The following is a 21,871-nucleotide window of genomic DNA, read 5'->3' as shown; positions in this document are numbered from 1 at the left end:
CATGTAGTGATATGTTAAGGAAATATGTTGCTAAAGCCAGCTCAACAATGAAGTCATTCAGTGAGATCAAAGACAAGACGACTGGAAAATAGCTCATTAATATGCACACTCGCCACCAACTGGACAGTCTAATACAAGTGTCTTATGTGTGGTTAATGACAGTGTTGTATGCAAATTACTGAACGGTACTGTAGATCATCCTCAGTATCTGTCTAAATTACGGACAGCCTTCAGCCTGTGTTCTGTTATGTCTGGCCCCGGGCATGAAACACCTTTTTAGATGAGTTCAAATGTAACAATGAATTTCCAACATGTTAGATAACATGGCATCAAAAGCAGAAGATGACATGCTGAAAAAAAGGGCATGTGGCACTCCTAGACCTGTAGATTACTGTTAACAAAGGCAGCCAGTGTCACACTGTAGGATAGGAAAATAATAGCTCTGTTTATGGTAGACGTTTCCTTGGAAGAAGATGTCTTCAGTTATAACTCTCAGAGGCGGAAAGTTTATATCAGAAAGGCCTGATATCATAGTTTTGGTTCATGTCACTCAGTGAGTCCAAAATTGAATACATTTCTCTGTTTAGCTAAGTATTGTCTACATTTTCTGCCTTCTTTGGTTGTTTTGTCAAATCGACGCCCACATTATTACAGTGTGCTGAGCCTTGTGAAGTCCATGGTAACAAGCTTTCATTGGTCTGTGCTCCTGAGGCTGCTCTTTGTGTTCTGAGATGAAAATCTTAAGAGATTAGAATCAATTTAATAACAGTGTTTTGGAAAGGAATGCAGTGCTTCTAAACTGTGAGCCCATGTGTATATTGTAGTTTGGGGGGGTGGGGATAGAAAATAGAAAAAGAGCTATGCTGGGTGAGTTGCTGTTTATTGGATATGCTTTGGTTTCCTATATATGAATTCACTGTCCCCCAGAGAGCTGTAATGCATCCCTAGATAATCTGCCTGCTCTGTGGTTTTTACCTTCTCACCGTAATAAAGTCTTTATAAAGCTCCAAGGGGAATGAATTTAACAAGAGGTGCTATGGAAAATAAACAATTGAGCTGTTCCACTATTATTATATTAATTGATGCACACTTCTTTATAGTTATTAAGATGCATAAATTTCACTTTGTGTTTTAGAGTTTCACTCAAATTCCTGATTTAGTGCACCAAAGTTGGCATTACACCACACTTCCCAACACACTCATGTTGAAAGAAATGTGTAGAAACTAAACTTCTAAATACACGTAAACGTGAAATGCAGCAGGTCTTCACAGACATTACTGTTTTTTTTTTAAAGCAGGTGTTCATATGATTTTAAGTTCATCTTATTTACAATGTACTGTAAGTTTTTGTATGGCAAAGAAAATCCAGAGAAACCTATTTTGGCAGTATTAATTTGTGGTCTTGTTTTCGAGGTTTATGTCTTTTTCACACAGATAAATTACCTGATTTTTAAAGGAGTTTAAACTAATTGTCACATGGATACTTATGTCTATATATAGCCACATGTTTTACAAAAACACTGTGTTCATGACAGATGACCATAAATGAGGACAAGTATCCACTTCTGAAAAGCAAGCTTCTGATAATGCATCAACACTTTATGAGATGTATCTGATGTTGTCTCCCCTTATTGACCAGGACGTGGAGGTGCCTCTGCATCTGCTGCGTTACGTCTGTCTGTTCTGTGGGAAGCACGGCCTCTCACTGATGAAGGAGTGCTTCGAGTCGGGCACTCCAGAGAGCCTGCCCTTCCCCATCGCCCACGCCTTCATCACCATCGTCTCCAATGTGAGTCTTACACCTATAGAAATTAGATTTATACCCATAACTCAGCTCAGTAACTTTCTATAATCAATACATTAGAACTAAATGAAAGATTTTGAGGTTTATTTGAAGGGTAAGAGATTGCATTAGTTTTAGCTAGGTGTACCTAGCAAATGGCAAAAACATCAAATACCTTTTTATAGTCTTTTGTTGTAGTTAGTGGTGGTGTATGTATAATTACGGCATTATCTTGCATTATACTACCAGCTGTTTCTTATATTTAATTGATCATGGATAAAAAAGTGGAGTGAATTAGCTTTAGCTAGATCTGCCTCCTAATCTGCAACTGCGATACTTGTAACACCCTGCGTTGATTATCTGCTCTGTTTTCATGTGTTAATTTCAGTTTGATGTTCAATATTTTACCTTATGTCCCACAGATCCGAATATGGTTGCACATTCCTGCGGTCATGCAGCACATCATACCCTTCCGCACCTATGTAATACGGTGAGTTACTCCAAACAGATATCACGGTGTTAACGGAGACTTTGTAAGGGGACAAAGTTCTCCTCAGCCAGACATTCAGAGGTTTTGCACTTGTTTGTTGGTACAAAAGAAAAAATCAGCTACTGCACACTGTCAACACTCGTGGTGAATGTATTCAGTAGCTACATTTTGGTCAAGCAGCTGTCATCAGGCATTTCATACAACAAATGACAATAAACCTGCACATAGTCATCAACAAACCCATAAACAAACACACCTGGGAGGTGAAGGGGGAGAGAAAATATATTTTTAAGACAACCCAATAAGATTTGTAAATAATAATCATTGGGTAAATTGATAGACATATTTGCAAAGGCCAGCTTTTCTTAAACTTCATTTCAGAAATTCAGCAGCCTCCACAGTCACAGATCCTCTCTTCAGCTGTCTATCAAAAAGTAGAAATCAGGAGAACACTTTAACTCTGAGCTTCTGTGCTCTGCCGCAGGCCTGTCTGAATCTCTGGTTTGTATAAGACTGAGCAGCTGCCATTTTGTTGAACACCTTGCTTCCCTGTCAGCACAGCAGCCAAAGGCACCTCTGCCCAAATCAGTCTAGAAGAAATGAAGCTTCTGCAGAGAATTAGTGTTGACTTTTTAATTGAAATTAGACCAAAAATCTAGGTCTTAATCATTAACATTTTCATCAGTGTAAAATTCTGTTTCTTGTACCTTTTTTAAACGCTGCAAAAATCAGTGTTAGCTTCACTATCTAGGTGTGTCTCCCCGGTGACTTTTGCTGTCGTTTTTGAAGAGAGAAAACCAGACATGGTCGATGTAGTCTCTCCTCTCCGTCTCTCTCATTCAGTCAGTACGCCTCGCTCATTCGTGCTCTCTCGCCCAAATACCAAAGTGCCACACATGTGTTGCTAGGAAGAGCTTCCGTCTCCATGGCAACAGTTGCCAGGCCTTCAGTGAACCTCTCCTCACATGACCCTAGAGGAGGCAGAGCGCTGGCAGGCCTGGTCACGTGACTCAGGCAGGCTGATGCGCTGCTGCCTCGCCAGCGACTCTTCTGTCTCACTGAGCGGAGACTCACAGTCATCAAAAAAAATGATTAATGTCTTAAGAATGATGATTACTTTCCTCAGAATATCCATCCAGCTGACCATTTTTTAAAATCATTTGTTTCTCAATCTCTTAGATAGCGTTAGCTTTAGTTTTATTTACATGGAGTAGAAGATTCATTGTCATCCAGTTTTAACAGCTCACAGACAGGACCGCGAAGGGCAGCACACACCAGTGGCTTGTGATGAATAGCACACTTGCTTGGCGTAACAAGATTAGGCCTTAGATATTTCAGTGTGGATTCATAGCCCAATGAAGCAAGAAAACACAAAATAACACTGCTTTAAAAGGGTCTACACGCTTTAAGAAATGTACCGACTCAGCAAAAACTCACAGGCTGCGACACCCACTCGAAACCTTACAGGCTGTGGAAACTTTGAAACGTAATGAATTTGTTAAATGTGGTCTAAACACAAGCAGCCATACACGAACAAAGTAAGAAGCGAAATTATGAATCTGAGCAAACATTCAGTGGCGGCTTCTATCCAGCTTCTATCAGTGAAGTGATTTTTGTTCAGCAATTATTATTATTTTTGACTGTTTCTTCCTCTCTGCCGTGAACTCCTTCTTCTTGTTGCAAGTCTCCACTAGAGTAGATCAGAGATTTTGACATCATTGTTTTGCAATGTGCAGCTGTCAGAAAAAACATGCTGACATTGTTAAAAAATAATTGATTTGCTCTGAGGCATCCGACTCTGGTGAAAAAGACAAATTGGAGCAGTTGTCAACTGGAACTGGTCCTCGATTCCCATCCATAATGGGAATAGTTGATGTACCTGCACTAGCATCTGTGCATTGTCATTGTGAGTATATTAGCATGCTGATGTTAGGATTTAGCTTAAAGCAGTTTCATAAAGCCACTAGCGTGGCTGTGGCCTCTTCTCATAGCTAGAACGTTCCAGGTTTGAACCCTCCAGCTGGATGGGACCTTAATCCGTGTCTATGTGGGTTGACATAATTGATGACTAAGTTCCCAATGTGAGCCTGGTTGGTTGGTCGCCTCTATGTTGAGAGCCAGTTTAGTTGTTCGTCCTTCCCTTTTTAAATCAGCAAAACGCAACCCCCTTTAGCAGCAACTGTAGTCTCCAAGATGATCAGAAAAAGATCTGAAAACCACAAACTCAACCAACCCAGCTCAGAGTGAAGACTGGATGAGTCAGCAGCACTCTGCTGTTGATCAGATATATCAAAGTACACCTACGCAGGGCTGGAAAAGGAATGTGATTTAAAAATCAGTCTTAAAGGTACCAACATAGTTTTATAAAAAAAGATGCATTAGACAAAAATGTGATCTTGAAAAAGGAAATTTTAAGCTCGGTGTTGCCAGGTTGCTCTAATATCTATAACAGTCTTTTTGGTTATTGTGATTTGTCTGGGCACGTTGTCCACAAGTTTAAGTGTACACATTCTTCCTGGTGGATTTTGTCCTTTTGGGTGCTGCTGGTGTTTGTTTCTGCTAACACTTCTGAGAAACATGTCTTTAGGAGAGCATATTCACGTTGCTTGGGGTGTTCCTGCATATGCGGAAATGTTGACAAATCAACAACGAAATAATTATTCTACATTTTTTAATAATGAGATAGGAAACTTGCATTAGATAAATCAAAAGTATTGATCAACAAAATTGTCGGTGTTATCATATTGGATGTTTGGAGGGGATGAAATTAAAACTCTGAATCTGACTTTAGTAACACATTCCTTCATTCTTTCCAAACATTAGCAGTGAGAGCAGTTACAACAAGTTTTTTCAGTGAACTTCAAAATGTTCATCAGCAGATACATTTTCTGAGCTCATTAAATTTCGGATGCTGCCTGCAGATATCTGTGTAAACTGTCGGACCAGGAGCTGCGGCAGAGCGCAGCGCGCAACATGGCCGACCTGATGTGGAGCACGGTGAAGGAGCCGCTGGACAGCGCGCTGTGCTTCGACAAGGAGAGCCTGGACCTTGCCTTCAAATACTTCATGTCCCCAACGCTCACCATGAGGCTGGCAGGACTCAGCCAAATCACAGTGAGTCACACTCCACACACGACTGAACTTGCTCACACACCGTCGCTGGAGCTTTGATTGATTCTAGTTCTGTATCCTTCATCAAAATGAAGTTTTAGCTGCAGTTCTGCTAATGTCTGTCTTTCTTTAATTGACCATCAGCACTGACTACACATTCATCAAAACTTTCTACTCATGGGAATTTAAAATGATGATATGTATATAAATGGCTGGAAAAAGTTTTTGAGTCTTGCAAGTTTTACTGTTAACAGTACAGTTAACCCTACCAGTTGATATGTTACTATGGATATTCAGTATGTTGTATTTGTTAGTTAATGATATGTTGTTATAAATAAACCTGCTGTTGATTAGTAAGCCACCTGAATATTTACAGTGGAATCAGCAATTTTAGAGTTAAAACACATGAAAAATATGGCCTGCGTCTTACCAAGGCTGATGCTCTAATTTGATTTACTTTGTAAAAGCCAATAAAGACCCCAGACACAATTTGGAGTTTGGCTTTGCCTGTATTTCCCAGAAAACTAATGATTACAGCCAAGAGCCTGTTTGTTGGCCAACAGCTTTCTTGTAATTTGAAGGTTTTAGTATGACACTGATGGGAAATAACCTTGTACAAAGACTCATCATGAAATAATGTGTGTTTGTGTTTTCTCAGAACCAACTGCATACCTTCAATGACGTCTGCAACAATGAGTCACTGGTGTCCGACACAGAAACGTAAGTTATGACGTCTGTGCACAACGGTGTCTAAGAAGTCAGTTATTTATAGAACACATTGTTGGTTTTCTCAGATTGTGCATGTCGATGTTTTTTACTGCTCTTTCCCACTTGTGAAACATGTTACAAGTGAATGGAGAGTGATAAAATAACTAAAGCAGAAAAAAAGACACCTGATATACCTCCATACAGTCGATATGCACCATGTTCACACATCCTGTGAAATAATAAGTCCAAATTTTGGCCTCAACATATTGAGCTCTAGGTTATCTTAATGGTTGTCTAGCTTCACATCAGCGGTTCACAGCTCACCACCCCAACTTTTTTTTTAGCATTAATTATTGTATGATATATGATGAATCATGTAAAATATATGATTAATGATATGATGCAACTAATAAAGCAGGATCTTAGTGAAATAAAAGCCAGCATGTCAATTATTCAACTTGGTATCATTCCATATTTCTCCCCTGGTCATCCATGTCCCACTTGCAGTGGCTTTGTTAACCTGTGTGTTACTGTGGTAAATGTGTGTAAACACCTCAGTGTGTTCCTGCTTCGCCACCCCAGGTCCATAGCGAAAGAACTAGCTGACTGGCTGATCCACAACAATGTGGTGGAGCACATATTCGGACCAAATTTGCACATTGAGGTAAGACAGTGATGCATAATGTTTTTTTTTTAGTTAATGTATTTTCTCTAACCTGCCAGTTAAACAGTGCAAATTTATTTATAGGTAAATTTATTTTCTCCGAGCACTGCTGATCTTGACTGTGTGTGTGTGTGTGTGTGTGTGTTTTCTAGATCATTAAACAGTGCCAAGTGATCCTGAACTTCTTGGCTGCAGAGGGCCGACTCAGCACGCAGCATGTGGACTGTATTTGGGCTGCAGCTCAGGTAAGACGGGACAGATTTACACCCGACTACACAGTTTTATTTCAATCAATGAAACTGTTTTACTCTGTGGAGCAGCATGAAGGAGCCCACGGGATTTATCATTAGAGCAGTATTATCTGTATGCTGGCTGGCTTGGACTATTTGGGGTTTTGCCATTTTAACAATTGACACTTTCTAAGTTTCTTTTCACTCTGTGTTCCAATATCCGTTAAGCAAGCCCCTTTGGTAGTATTTTTTGATGAATGGTGTAGAATAATAAAAATCTAGGAATATAGAGTTTATCGTAATAATGTAATTACATGTTATTCTGAGTCGTATTAAATGGTTTAAAATCTTATTCTGGTATATTAGAATAGTGTATACAGGCCTATTTAAATACAAAAGCATCTCTGTATCAATGTCAATAAGGAACTCACTCACTGTTCTGCTCTCCAAATATGAAATAATTAACTCTGCTCTCTCTTTGGCGTTTTAGCTAAAACACTGTAGCCGTTATATCCACGACCTTTTCCCCTCACTCATCAAAAACCTGGACCCAGTGCCTCTCCGCCATGTCCTCAACCTCGTGTCAGGACTGCACCCGAGTGCCCACACCGAGCAGGTACATACACACACGTCCTCAAAAATGACCCAAAAAACATAGCGATCGTTACCAGACGGTTATATTTTAAGATGATTGTTTTCTATGATAAATGCTTATGCCTTTGCTGCCCTCCTCAGACGTTGTACCTGGCCTCCATGCTTATCAAGGCTCTGTGGAACAACGCCCTGGCAGCCAAAGCCCAGCTCTCCAAACAGAGCTCCTTTGCCTCCCTGCTCAACACCAACATCCCCATGGGCAACAAGAAAGGTCAGTCTGGATTCATGTACGGCAAATTAAGATTGATTGAACCAAAATGTACGAGCTGCATTCAAAATGTCTCCGTGACTAACCAACATGGGAATTTTTACTCTCTTGACATTTTGGCAGTGGTAGAAGAAATGCTCTTTTACTTAAATGGACTACAAAGGGTTTTTTGCTGTTTGTGAAACCATCTCAGTTTAATACAGTTGCCTGACTATTTTTGTACTGATATTTTTTAATGTCTGCCACCAGGTTGGATTCCCCTTAAAATTAATGAAATTAGGAAGAACCTCCAGAAACAAGCTGCAGTCTACCACTGTAGAAATACTCTACAGATAGAAAATATTAGCATCAAAATATACTTTAAAAGACCAATTTTGGAATAATATGCATTATTAAATTGTATTCATTGATACATTTTTATGTTTATGTTAAAGGCAGAACACATTTTAATTACTATATACTGAGAGTTAGGTTGTGTCTTCTCTTCTGGGGATCAATTATGTCTCATCTTATCTATAATAATACATCTTTAAAAAATCTGTTGAGTGTATTTTAAAACACAATATTTCTCCTTGTAGTACTTGTAAATATAGGTGGGGTTGTTATCAGGGGCTTCAGACCAGTTTTCCATTTTCTTGGTCTCAAGAAGCTGCAGCATTTATTTAAGTGGCACACTGTAATGTATACTGTACATTTACTGTCAGATTGACAACACCATGCTGACCCTTTCCTCAGCTCCACTGACATCTGTCACTTTTCTGCCTCTTCTTTTTCACTCGCTCAACCACACACAGCACATATTACTTGCTGAGCTATACTACTCTTATAACAACAAGAACACAGGACAGCGGTGGACGAATGTTTTTATGTTCTTTGTTCTCCGTATGTGTAGCAAGACAAATGACAAAACACAGGAGCGTGTGGGAAATCCTACATCAGACGATGCGATGTCTTTAGTTGTGCCATTTCTTTCCTGACCAATCAGCCATCAGAATCAGTCATCAGCTGTGTTTTAAGTCCATCGTTTAGTTTCAGCTCAGCTCACTCAGAACTTTAACAGAGAACTGAGGCAAATTGGGTATGAATGGAGTGGCTCTGTTGGTACCGTCCAAAACTCTTGCCTTAGGAACTGTTCTAATGTGTATTGAACTGGACTGTACTCGACTGGCTGGAAATCTTGCTCTCTTGTCTCGAACCTGGTCTCAGGTTCACCAGCCGCCAGTCCAGACAGCAGTGACAACAGTGACACTCAACACAGTGGAGGCAGCGACATGGAGATGGACGACCAGATGATGACTGGCAGCAAGAGGAACCAGCAGAGACTGTCTGACACAGAGGTACACACACACACACACACACACACACACACACACACACACACTGATTTGGATCCCAGACTCCCCGCTGTTTTATTATTTTGGTTACATTTCAGCTGTCATTACCACAGCAGATGTAGATTCGCTGTTCCTTTGATACTCAGCTGCAGATGGACACATAAAACTTGAAACATTTGAGCTGCATATCTGAAATTTTATACAAGATGTTTGGAGCCTGTGCGATTACAAAAAAAATGGCCTTTAAAACTGTCACTGGGATCACAACTGAACTGGATGAACTGACTTCAACTAAATGTCAGCTGGTTGGAGGCCAAAAAAAACAAATTTTTTATTCAGGTGGAGAGACTGCAAAGTTTCTGAGGATACCAAATATGTCAGACAGAATTTTACGTTCTGTTAATATTTTTACTTTATGGAACATAGAGCCTCGTGCAGGAAGTGATTATGTGAACAAATTTCCTCTTCTTTTTTATTTATATCCACACGTTTTTCTTTTCTTTTTTTTTAGTACTCTTCACCATTCACCAGAATTCATCAGAATCTTTTCATATTTTTACCAAAATAAGAAAACCCAACTAATTTTCACAGTCCACAAACTTTTGGTCCAACAAAAACAGTTTAAAATTTCACTGATGGCACAGCTTTCAGGAGAACATTCCAACATGCAACTTTTATAAAAACAGATTTAACATAAATGACTAAGATCGTGCTTTCACCCCTTGGCTCATGACCCCTCACTTGCAAACCCCTAGACCAGAGCCCCTGTGTCTTGATTCCACTGATGGAAAGATATACAGCCCGAGAAGCCTCCTCCAGTTGTTATCATGGAGAGCTTGGCTTGAACAATAAAGTTTTTTTGCTTCTACTTTCACTATTTTCTTTTAATTTCAGTTACTGTGCTGACACCACATTTACAGCATCACATTGCTGGGTTTTTAGTTTTCCTGTAACACCAGTACTAACACTCCTCGTTGCTGTATATCCTCTTACAGCCTTTATTAAGTGGCATCTATCCAGTTTCTGGGCATGTGCTAGAGTATTTGCACGTAGGCAACACCAGCTGTTATATAGTGTTTAGGGGCATTACCTATAATAATAACAAACTACTGGCCAAACGCCTTCAGTTTATGATAAAGTCGGGTTGATCATTCAGCACATTTGGATGGTTACGTTTGGTGCATCAAGAGTTGACTTTGAACAGGAAATTAAATAAAATTTATGAGAATGTTGCTGCCCATTAAGTCTTTAAGTTTAAACACTAACTCTGTATAAACATCATCATTTTATGGCCATACTGGTTAGACCACGATGCTCTGTCATTTTCAGTTGAAGATGAAAAACAAAAATGGGATCTAACATTTACCCAAGGTCACCCTGAGACATCATTGTTGATTAGGGATTTGAACCAGCGCTCTCACCTTTGACTAAAAGGATTAAAATAATTGTACTGTTTCTCGTGTCTCTGTTATTTCCTCAGGAGTCGATGCAGGGCAGCTCTGATGAGACAGCCAATAGTGTGGAGGAAGGCAGCAGCGGGCCAGGCAGCAGCAGCGGACGCAGCGAGGCTTCCAGCAACGAAGCCGCCTCCAGCCGAGCCAGCCAATCAGCCGGGAGCCCCGGCAGCGAGATGCACTCTGACGACATGGCAGACAGCGAGGCCTTAAAAGAAGAGGAGGAGGATGATGAAGAGGAAGATGACGAGGAGGATGACGAGGAAGAGGATGAAGATGAAGACGAGGGGAACCGGTCGGCTGCTGAAGGCGGACAGCAGAAAGAGCCAAGGGAGCCGACAGAGTCGAGGAAGAGGAAGGCGGGGGAGGCACTTGGTGAGGGGCCAAGCCAGGGGGCGGGACCCAGTGGTTCAGGGGGCGGCGCCAAGCCAAAGGTTCTCCCCTTCAATCCAGAGACTTCAGCTGTCATGGTTACAGCGGCATCCACGTCATTGGAGGGCCGGATGAGGATGTTGGACGCTTGTTCTGCCTCGTCGTCAGCTCGGCCCGATGGGACGGAGCCCCAGCAGCAGCCATCAGAAATCGGCCCCTCACAGATGGTTCAGGGGCCTCAGGAGCCTCCATGCCTGCCACGGCCCGGAGACTTCCTGGGAGAGGCCATGGGCAGTGAGCTCTTTAACTGCCGGCGCTTCATTGGCCCCCAGCACCACCACCATCACCATCATCACCACCACCATCATGAAGGGTAAAGCCACCATTCTGCAGCTTTGTCAGTAACTGTCAATCTGTTCATGTGTGCACCCATAAGGAAATGGCCTAAAGCCGCGTCCAGAGGTAGTTCTCCACTCAGGAACTTTCTAGGGATGGGAATTAAAATTGGAATTTAATTCCAGTTGAGAACCAGTTCCAAATAATCTGATCCATCTGAATCATATGCATCAAGTTTATTGATAACTTTTAGGTGCTGGCAATTTTTCTGACAATTGCATGTTGCAGAACATTGATGTTAAACACTTGCAAGAATGAGTCATGGCAGAGAGGAAGTGTGGCTTCTTTTCACATAGAAAAATGAAAACAATACTTGTTGTATTGTCTGTAAAAGATTGAAGATGTTGTTTCGGAAAAGCCCTTGAAGTTTCCAAAATAAAAAGTTTTTCTCCCCTTGGGTGCATGAATGTACTGATTAAAAATGTGCGCTGTTCAGTCTGTAGAATTTCTATATTTTATGTGTACATTAAGAAAAGCTGGTCCTTAAAGTGGCGCTAGATTAAGGGTCTGAAACTTGGGGTTTAGCTTCTAGGGAATATGAATATTGACAGCAAATATCTTAGAAATTAAGCCATTGATTTTCAATTTATATATTTTTTTCTTTATCTAAATTCATCTGAACTCTGATCTGCAATCTGAAAAAAGGGGAGCTGGCTGAATGATTGATCTTAATGAATAAAACCTTCCTCCCTCAGTCCCATGGTGGAGGACATGCTGAGTGCTGATGACGTGAGTTGCAGCAGCTCCCAGGTCAGTGCCAAGTCGGAGAAGAACATGGCTGACTTTGACGGTGAGGAGTCGGGCTGTGAGGAGGAGCTAGTCCAGATCAACTCTCATGCTGAGCTGAGCTCCCACCTCCAGCAGCACCTCCCCAACCTGGCCTCCATCTACCATGAGCACCTGGTGCAAGGTGAGCCACATTCAAGCCCTTGAAAAGTTTGCAACCAATACAACAGGTTATTTTTTTTACAGCTACTGTGTTACATCACCCGCCAAAGAACCAGAGAAGCTAATTTTGTGAGTGCTTTAATCTCTGCAGGTCCAGCAGTCCATAAGCACCAGTACTCCAGCAGCCACGCTGTGACTGACATCAACCTAGATAACGTTTGTAAGAAGGGCAACACTCTGCTGTGGGACCTGGTGCAGGACGAGGATGCGGTATGACTTCAAACGCAGCTTTTCAACTTCTCTTTATGGACAATGTTTTCGATGTCACATGTTTTTAGATAGTGCTTTAGCAACTAGTAAACAACAGTAGGGCGCACTGACCTTCCCTCAATAAAAATAAATGACCAAAATAAATCTAGAATAAAAGCAGGCCTGAATAAGATGCAGAGGTAAATAAGAACAAGTCAAGGCCAGTAATGCTGCATGAACATTCAGTTTTCTTTGTTACCAACAGCCTTCAACATAACCTCAATTTGAATTTGTCTCTGTGTGTTTTTAGATTCATCTGTCTGAGGGTCTGATTAATGAAGCAGAAAAGCTGCTGTGTTCGCTTGTCTGTTGGTTCACTGACAGACAGATCCGGATGCGCTTCATCGAGGGTTGCCTTGACAACTTAGCACACCACAGGTTAGAGTGACCTGCACCAGATGATTGTTCTGATTCTGTTCAGGGTTTCTGCTGGATTTAATCATTTCCGCAAACAAACTGTTAAATAAAAAACACTGTTAAGATGACTGCTGCATAGAACAGTGACCCAGAAAATACTTAATTCTGTTGAAAGAGTATCATTCTTGGGCCTGCTGTTCTGGCTGTATGCAAAAAAAAAAACTCATAAATAACATTTTACGCTAAGAATACTAAAAACTGCCTGTATAGCAACAACATGTTTTGACCCTCATCTTTTCATCCACCGTCAGGTCAGTTGTGGTTTCCTTGCGTCTACTACCAAAACTTTTTGGCACTTTCCAGCAATTTGGCTCCAGCTACGACACTCACTGGATCACCATGTAAGTAGCCTTTTCTATTTTGAGTCATCAGTAGCAACCATTAATTAACCATTTTTTTTCATAATTGTGGTACTCATTGTGCTTGTCGGCTCTGTCAGGTGGGCTGAGAAGGAGCTGCACATGATGAAGTTGTTCTTCGACAACCTGCAGCACTACATCCAGGAAGTCCGTGAACACCGGCACAAGTTTGCACTGTAAGTCTGTCAGCCGTTCAGCTCAGTCACATTCTAGTTCACCACAAAGTGTGTGACAGATCTACAAATGAGGATTGATAGCGACACGGTTACTTATATCTCCGAGACATCACAGAGAGGAGCAACACGAACATGTATCTGTATGACAACATTAAAATTGTCGTTACTAATACTAACCTGTTTCCCTTTGACGTGTGGTTGCAGATATAGCCACAGTGCGGAGGTCCAGGTCCGTCTACAGTTCCTCACCTGCGTCTTCTCCACACTGGGATCTCCAGACCACTTCAGTAAGGTTCAGCTAAGTGGATTAAAAAAGGGAATCATAAATTTAAAAAAAAAAGTCTGTCTCAAAAATGGTGTACACATTGGGTTGCAAGCTAAAGAGCCCAACAAAAAAATTTGACCCTAACCCAACACCAAGACTGCATAAGGCTGGCATGGCACCATCATTACTGGCACCATAAGTAGTTATTATGCAAAAAGAAACTTTAGGAATGAAACCATAAGGTATAAATCATATATGCTATGTATTTAAAATATGAAAACAAGCATCCATGAGACACATATTAATCATAAATCACAAGTCTAAAATGTTTTATGACTGTTAATATAGTGCATCAGAAAGCATTATGTGTTTATGAGTATAGTCATAAAATGAGAAAGTGTACCCAAAATGGATTTCCTCACCCATTCCTTTGTTATATCTAATTATAGGCTTTGAGAAATGTTTGCTGCAATCATTTCATTTTAGCTGCTCAGAACATTACAATTTCTGTCAATTACACGAGAAAAGACACTTCAAGTCTGCAGGTTTCCTGCTGTAGTGAAATGGCTGCTGAGGAAGTTGGAAAATCATTTTAACAACTTAAAATAGTTCAATTTGCTTTGAAGAATTTTAAGCAGCAGTTTAAAGTGGATGTGATTTTTAGCGAATTGGCTTACATGTGCAGAAACTAGACGCTCAGAGTTGTGTTGCTTGGCATAGCAAGGCACTGGTATATTTTCCTAAAAGATGCATTTTTAATAGTAGTTTGAAAATGAAGTATGAATGAGTGTTTAGTTTTCTCTCTGAGTCTTTGGGGAATGTGGCTAAAATAGACCTCATTATGTAACCTGAGCTGCCCCACTGAGAACAATGCTCCTGCTGTCTGTCTGTTGGTGAAAGAATGACGTAACACTGATGAGAAGAAAATATGACCCATTTATGTTATTATTTTACCAAACGTCAGATGGTAAAGAGACAGAACTGTAGTTGCTGTAAATATTGTCCTGTCAGTCCAGACCAGAGAAGTCTGAAAATTTGATAGAAATTCCTGAAAGTTGGCAAAAGTGTGACAGTACAGTGTACAGCGTTTATATTTATGATGATTAAACCTTAAGGGGTGCTAAAAAACAAATGAGGAGAGATGAGGTTGTCACACCAGTCTCTTTTATAAAGTTTTGAAGAGAGTGAGATCTCTTCTCACATTTGATTGAGCTCCTGTATGTTTCCATCTCTTAGGACTGAGTCTGGAGCAGGTGGACATCCTGTGGCACTGCCTGGTGGAGGACGCCGAGTGCTACGACGACGCTCTGCACTGGTTCCTCAATCAGGTCCGCAGCAAGGACCAGCATGCTATGGGCATGGAGACCTACAAGCACCTGTTCCTGGAGAAGGTAGGGACATTTTCACAAAAAATGTCAGAAACTGTCCTTGACGCCTGCGTGAATTAGTTTCAGTTGCAGGGTTTCCTCTGTTCCTGGATTTTCTGGAATATATGGGAATTTTGAATGTTTTGTTCCTGGTCTTTGCCAAGCAACAATGAGCATCAGGTTTTTGGAATATCCTGGTTTCGTTTTGGAAACATGGATATGATACCTGGTGTACTCTTGATAGAAACCAGGACAATGTGGCTTATAAACACTTGATCCAGATGAGCATTCTTTTTTACAGGACATAGTGGCTAAGATAGTTAGATTTCATATATATCGTATATGATATATACATATCATCTATACAGGGATATGAATTACCAAGATTTTTAATTTTGTCAGACCAAACAGAAATCTGTGCGACAACTTAAAGTCAATAAAACATTCTAAATATAAATTGAATAATTATTTAGCAACTGTGTGACCTATTTCTTTCCTCAGATGTATTTAAAACTGATTTGATGGAAAAGCTCCATCTATCCATTTTCTAAACCGTTTAGTGGGCTGGAACCTTTCCCAGCATGTATTGATGGATAATTCAGAGGAAATTTTTACAGCATTTCCAGAATAGCCACCATGTTTTTCTTCCAAGAAGCAAAGGCCAACAAGAGCATAGCTAGTTTGGAAGATCAATTCACAAGCAGAGCTGTCAGTCATTTACTTCAAGTAAAGTTTGTTCATCCACGATCATGTCAGATGCCAACGAGAGAAGTAAAAATAACTCAACTTGCATATGAGACTGCAGTTTCCATTGAATGTTTTAAGCTCAGCTGCTGTGAATGTGTGTGTGTCTCCAGATGCCTCAGCTGAAGCCAGAGACGATCAGCATGACCGGCCTCAACCTCTTTCAACACCTCTGTAATCTAGCCCGCCTCGCCACCAGTGCACTGGACAACGCCTCCAGCTGCGAGGTAAACAACTCCTTCATTTCTTCATGTTTAAAACAGTATTTCAACAAACAAATGTGTATGAAGTTTAATGGGCAGAGTGTTGATAACTTTAAGTAAATGTTTTTCTCAATAAACTACATGAATCTGGAGACTCAAAAGCTATGCTGATAGTAATACTCATCTTAGTTAAGTTATATTAGACAGACGGTTAACTCACAGACTTGTGTGTCTGTGTGTGTTTGTGTCCAGCTGTGTGGGATGGACCAGCTGTGGGGGATTGCTCTAAGAGCTCAGTCTGCTGATATCAGCCGCGCCGCCATCCAGTACATCAACTCTTACTACATCAACGGTTAGTTTACCTCTCACCTCTTTACCTTTCCAGAATTTCATATAGTGTCAATTTTTGTGTTTAATATCTTGAGTGATTTATTTTTTCCACTTCTCTTCCTGTCTGGGAAAATACACTGACCATATGTCTCATACAACCACACTGAACTGTCCCTTTTAATGTCGAAGTGAAATACGATAACCATGTAACATGGACCGTTTTTTGCTGTGCATCATGTTTTTCTATGTCTTGTGCGTATGTTGACATTTCCAGCTGGTAAGACAGGTCTCGAGAAGGAGCAGGAGTTTATCAGGAAGTGTATGGAGAGTCTGCTGATGGCTTCAGCCAACCTTGAGAAGGACGCCCACTCCAGCCTGACCAGCATCGAGAGGGGGCTGCTAATGCTCAAAACACATCTGGAAGCCTTTCGACGCAGGTACACACACCAAAAATGTCGATCTGTACGGGCTCACGCGTGCTCAACAAAACATATATATACAGTGAACCCTCGTTTATCGTGGGGGATACGTTCCAAAAATAGCCCGCAATAAACGAAATCCGCGAAGTAAGTTTTACAATTATTATACATGTTTTAAGGCCGTAAAACCCCTAACCACACACTTTTATACACCTTTTTACACGCATTTTGTACAGTACTTCCTTAATCAGGACGCAGTGCGGTTCTCCCTTAGCCAATTTAGGATGCAGAACACAATGCGCGTTCATACTGTACAGTATGCTGTAAAAAAAAAAAAGCATGCAAAATTACACTGATAAAAATCCGCGAAACAGCGAGTCTGCGAAAAGTGAACCGCGATATAGCAAGGGATCACTGTGTGTGTGTATGTATGTATGTATGTATGTATGTATGTGTGTATATATATATATATAAAAAAATACTGACTGTATATAAACACATTACGTCACTATCAGGTTTGCATACCACCTGCGGCAGTGGCAAATCGAGGGGACGGGGATCAGCAGCCACCTGAAGGCTCTGAGCGACAAGCAGTCTCTACCGCTCAGGATCGTCTGTCAGCCTGCCGGTCTTCCTGACAAGGTAACACATTTACAACTGTCACAACAAAACAAATAAAGAAATTTTGTAAATTAACATTGTGACGATAAAGACGTTTTGGTACCTTTTTTAAGGTGCTTGAATTCAAATCCTTAAAACCTGTTTCAACCATGTAATATGTAATATCAATATGTAATGTAATAATATGTCATATCAACCCTTTACATAAGTAGCTTCAAAGTTTATAACTCCAATGTGTTTTTGCAGATGACAATCGAGATGTATCCCAGTGACCAGGTAGCAGACCTGCGAGCTGAGGTGACCCACTGGTATGAGAACCTGCAGAAGGAGCAGATGAACCAGCAGGCTCAGCTGCAGGAGTTTGGCCAGAGCGGCCGGCAGCCGGGAGACTTCCCAGGTCGGCTCCCACAGATCCTCCCCTTGTTATTATTTACTTTCAAACTAAAAGAAAATCTCACAAATAGGTGCCCTTTGTTTGAAGCTGTAAAAGACTTTGTGAGCTTGTGTGTGAAGTCTGTCTTGTCTCCTGCAGGTGGTTTGATGGGACCAGTCAGGATGATCTCCTCTGGCCACGAGCTGACCACAGACTACGACGAGAAGACTCTGCATGAGCTAGGTTTCAAAGACATGCAGGTGACTACCTGGCTTCTTTCCTTATGTTTATCAATACATAAAAAGTTCTGTTAGATATTTTGGTTGAAATAAAAAAAAATCATATTTAGTTATTCCCTTTCATCAGTCCAAAAATCTGCATTTCTTGTAGTTGTGCTGTGTTTTGAAATGCACAACACAGATGAATCATGAAGTCTGTCTGTTTGATCCCAGATGGTGTTTGTATCTCTGGGAGCTCCGCGAAGGGAGAGGAAAGGGGAGGGCATCCAGCTGCCGGCCTCCTGTTTGCCTCCTCCTCAGAAGGAGCACATCCCCATGCTGCTGCTCCTCCAGGAGCCGCACCTCACCACACTCTTCGACCTGCTGGAGATGCTGGCCTGCTTCAAACCACCAAGTGCCAACAATGAGAAGGTCCATGAAAACCCAGAGGTCAGTGTTTTTACATGTTTACACACACACACACACACACAAATAGAAGTGTTCATGTATGAAGAGGAACAAAAAGATTATGACTTTTTTTATAACCATAAAATAAAAAACGATTTTTGTGTGTGTGTGTCCATACAGAGTGCACGGTGTGAGGAGCTTCACCTTCATGCAGAGAATCTCTCTCGTCGGGTTTGGGAGCTGCTGATGCTGCTTCCTACATGTCCCAAAATGCTGCAGGCCTTCCAGAACATCTCAGACGACACGGTCAGTCAGTCACCACTCATCAGAAAACTTTGAGTTCATGGCAGAATAACAGAAAAATAGGTGTAAATCCTTCAGACTTTTAAAACCTTCTGCAAGCTTCCACGTCAAAGAGGAAACAGATCAATTTGTAAACCTACAGGCAGAGGAAAATACAGCAGTTAGACATTGTTTAAAGCGTTTCTGTCAAACACTGAATAACTGAACTTGTTTGTATGTGTAGAATGGGGAGGGTCTTTGCTGGAAGGAGCTGCTGAGGATCAAAAGTCCACACAAGCTGCTGTACGCTCTGGAGATCATCGAGGCTCTAGGCAAACCCAACCGACGCATCCACAGAGAGTCCACTGTGAGAAAAACATGCTCATTGTGTCTGCTTTTATATGTATACACACAATCCATGAAGTTTTTTCTTAGACTTATATCTGTGTGTGTGTGTGTTTTGTTTTTAGGGCAGCTACAGTGATCTGTATCCAGACTCTGATGACTCCAGTGAGGATCAGATAGAAAACAGCAAGAACACCTGGAGCTGCAAGGTACAACCCATCACATCAGTGTGTGACAGGAAAACGTCAGTCTGTTGTTTAGGCAATGGGAAACCTGATACTCATTTTTTCCCCTTTATCGTCTTTCTTACTTTCATTGTCTTGCAAAGTAAAGTCAGTGTCAAAATAAAGACGTAAATAAAATCACAATATACAAATAAACAGTTGAACTGTAACAACAAGCCACTGTGTTCATGTATTATTTAAAAAAAAAAAAAAGTCAAATCTAAACAGTTTTGGTAGTGGATTATGTGGATTCAGTCTTTTTCTTTCTCTCTTCCAGTTTGTTTCATCTGGAGGTCTGCAGCTGCTCCTGGAGATTTTCAATTCAGGCATCCTGGAGCCCAAAGATCAGGAGTCCTGGACTGTGGTGAGAGAAACTAGATCCTTTTGAGTGAACTTTTTCAGTAGAAATGGAATGAGTGGTCTGATTAGTCGGTTTCTGAATTTTCACACGGGTGTGGTTTTCATTTTGTTCTCTGTGTGTCTCCTCTGCAGTGGCTGCTGGACTGCCTAGCCTGCCTGCTTAAGTTAATCTGCCAGTTTGCAGTGGACCCTGCAGACCTGGACCTGGCCTACCACGATGTCTTCTCCTGGTCTGGCCTCGCTGACAGCCAACGCAAACGGGCATGGCCGGGCAAATCCCGCAAGTCTACCGTAGAACACGGGAAAGGCCTGCACATCCCTCGACTGACTGAGGTAAGAAATAAAGAAAGAAAATTGAAGCAGCAGTGATTATCTCCGTAAGTCTGGGACTTGATTATTTATCTGTCGGTTTCCAGGTGTTCCTCAGCCTGGTGCAGGGCACCAACCTCATCCAACGTTTGATCAACGTGGCCTACACCTACGACAACCTTGCACACAGGTGACAAAATACAGGAGTTCAAAAAATGTTCTTCTAATATTTAAAATATAATAATTAATATAAATAATAATTTACATGCTGTCTTTCTTTCAATAGAGTTCTTAAGGCTCAGTCTGACCATAGGTCTCGTCACGAAGGTGAGAACTTGTATTTATTTATGTTTGGCATTTAGGACGTATATTTACGGGATGATGAGTGATACAGTTCTCTCCATAAAACAAATCTTTTCTAAGAAATCAATAAAAACAACAAAGAAAAAAACAATCTAAGCTGTTATGTTTGGTTGTGACATGGCAGTGATATTTGTTTTTGTTTTTGTTTTTTCACAAGTGACTCATTACTCCATGTGGCTGCTGGTGAGCTGGGCTCACTGCTCCTCCACGGTGAAGTCCAGTCTGGCCGACAGCGATCACCTTCATGACTGGCTGAAGAAACTCACCCTGCTGGTGCCTGAGGTGAGCCAGTTCAAACATGCCCTGCCACCTCTAAAGCTCAATAATGTTCATGTCTTTGTTCTGCTAACTGCTGGCCTCAGTTTTATAACAGTTAGACAGATATGAGTGTGTGATCAATGTTAAGTCCAAGCTAATGTTTAGCTGTATATCCCAGTGGTCTTACTTGCTATAAACACCACAGAAGAAGAGCACAGCTAACGTTAAAGGCAGAATGAGTAGGATTTGTCAGTTATGATTTGTAAACACAACATTCAAAGTCCAGGGTTCCCACGGGTGCTTGAATTCCTTGAAAATGCTTGAATTTCAATTCAGTGTTTTCAAGGTTGTGAAAATGCTTGAATTTTTTGTGAAGTGCTTGAAAATGCTTGAAATTTGTGTGATGTCTATCTCAATAAACCAAGAGAAAACAAAAATGTTTCCTAAGCGGCTACGCGCTTGATCCGATGCCTTTACATGCAGAACTGGTTGATCATCAAGCAGCACTAGCATGTATCTTGTTAATGGACAGGGGCAGTAAGTGTGGATTGGGTCTGTGTGATGGCCCTTGCTGTGAAAGGTTTCCACACACTGAAAAGAAATTACTCGTCTGCTGATAGACATACTTTAGCCCCCTTCAGGCATTTGTCACTGTTATTGCGCTATGGTAGTTACACAATACACCGCTCACAAGCTGAGAATACAAGCCAATTCACAATTAGTTAAAAATCAAAACAGTCAATCTACCACCATATGAAATAATGCTAATTAGACCCATATTATTATGCCATACAGTGGCACCGCTGCGCTTCCCATGACCATCATGGCGAACACAACTAGTAGGCTACCTATTTAAAGGTGCTGGAATAATGGAAAAACTGGTGCTTGAAGGTGCTTGAAAAGTGCTTGAATTTGTTCATGAAAAAGGTGTGGGAACCCTGAAAGTCGGCCCCATATCGTATGCGCTGTTATTGGCTAGAGCTACACATCCACTGCCCAAAGGTTGACAGCCAGAAACATAGCAGAATAAGAAAATGCAATGCAAAGGCAGGGTCTCTGCAGAGCAGACACCGCCACAAACTTCATCATAAGTGATGAATGAGAGCTATTATTTTTGTATTTTCTAGGGAACCTCTACTCATTCTGGCTTTATGTTAAAGTTCTCTACTCTTAAGACCAAAAAGAAAATAACAGGCAGACTTCACAACTGTGGTTCAGATGTAAGAAAT

General features: G+C 41.1%; 1 protein-coding gene across 2 annotated transcripts in view; it reads left to right on the top strand.

The window, feature by feature from the left end:
• usp34 (ubiquitin specific peptidase 34) overlaps positions 1 to 21,871 on the top strand; it is a 57,215-nt gene that overhangs the window by 14,932 nt on the left and 20,412 nt on the right. For both annotated transcript variants that reach the window (XM_019259735.2, XM_019259734.2), the window contains exons 5-36: positions 1,640 to 1,789; positions 2,206 to 2,273; positions 5,195 to 5,387; positions 6,043 to 6,104; positions 6,675 to 6,756; positions 6,909 to 7,001; positions 7,477 to 7,602; positions 7,722 to 7,851; positions 9,055 to 9,185; positions 10,663 to 11,381; positions 12,100 to 12,314; positions 12,444 to 12,562; positions 12,852 to 12,979; positions 13,270 to 13,359; positions 13,458 to 13,553; positions 13,758 to 13,840; positions 15,055 to 15,209; positions 16,043 to 16,156; positions 16,385 to 16,484; positions 16,737 to 16,899; positions 17,397 to 17,523; positions 17,749 to 17,899; positions 18,035 to 18,135; positions 18,328 to 18,543; positions 18,682 to 18,807; positions 19,028 to 19,150; positions 19,254 to 19,337; positions 19,630 to 19,716; positions 19,845 to 20,045; positions 20,129 to 20,211; positions 20,308 to 20,348; positions 20,542 to 20,666. In XM_019259735.2, the coding sequence (XP_019115280.2) occupies positions 1,640 to 1,789; positions 2,206 to 2,273; positions 5,195 to 5,387; positions 6,043 to 6,104; positions 6,675 to 6,756; positions 6,909 to 7,001; positions 7,477 to 7,602; positions 7,722 to 7,851; positions 9,055 to 9,185; positions 10,663 to 11,381; positions 12,100 to 12,314; positions 12,444 to 12,562; positions 12,852 to 12,979; positions 13,270 to 13,359; positions 13,458 to 13,553; positions 13,758 to 13,840; positions 15,055 to 15,209; positions 16,043 to 16,156; positions 16,385 to 16,484; positions 16,737 to 16,899; positions 17,397 to 17,523; positions 17,749 to 17,899; positions 18,035 to 18,135; positions 18,328 to 18,543; positions 18,682 to 18,807; positions 19,028 to 19,150; positions 19,254 to 19,337; positions 19,630 to 19,716; positions 19,845 to 20,045; positions 20,129 to 20,211; positions 20,308 to 20,348; positions 20,542 to 20,666 (4,482 nt within the window). The remainder of the gene's footprint in view (positions 1 to 1,639; positions 1,790 to 2,205; positions 2,274 to 5,194; positions 5,388 to 6,042; positions 6,105 to 6,674; positions 6,757 to 6,908; positions 7,002 to 7,476; positions 7,603 to 7,721; positions 7,852 to 9,054; positions 9,186 to 10,662; positions 11,382 to 12,099; positions 12,315 to 12,443; positions 12,563 to 12,851; positions 12,980 to 13,269; positions 13,360 to 13,457; positions 13,554 to 13,757; positions 13,841 to 15,054; positions 15,210 to 16,042; positions 16,157 to 16,384; positions 16,485 to 16,736; positions 16,900 to 17,396; positions 17,524 to 17,748; positions 17,900 to 18,034; positions 18,136 to 18,327; positions 18,544 to 18,681; positions 18,808 to 19,027; positions 19,151 to 19,253; positions 19,338 to 19,629; positions 19,717 to 19,844; positions 20,046 to 20,128; positions 20,212 to 20,307; positions 20,349 to 20,541; positions 20,667 to 21,871) is intronic.

The sequence above is a fragment of the Larimichthys crocea genome, chromosome X (genome assembly GCF_000972845.2).
Source record: "Larimichthys crocea isolate SSNF chromosome X, L_crocea_2.0, whole genome shotgun sequence".
Classification (NCBI taxonomy): Eukaryota; Metazoa; Chordata; class Actinopteri; family Sciaenidae; genus Larimichthys; species Larimichthys crocea.
This window is presented reverse-complemented; position numbering and strand designations above follow the sequence as displayed.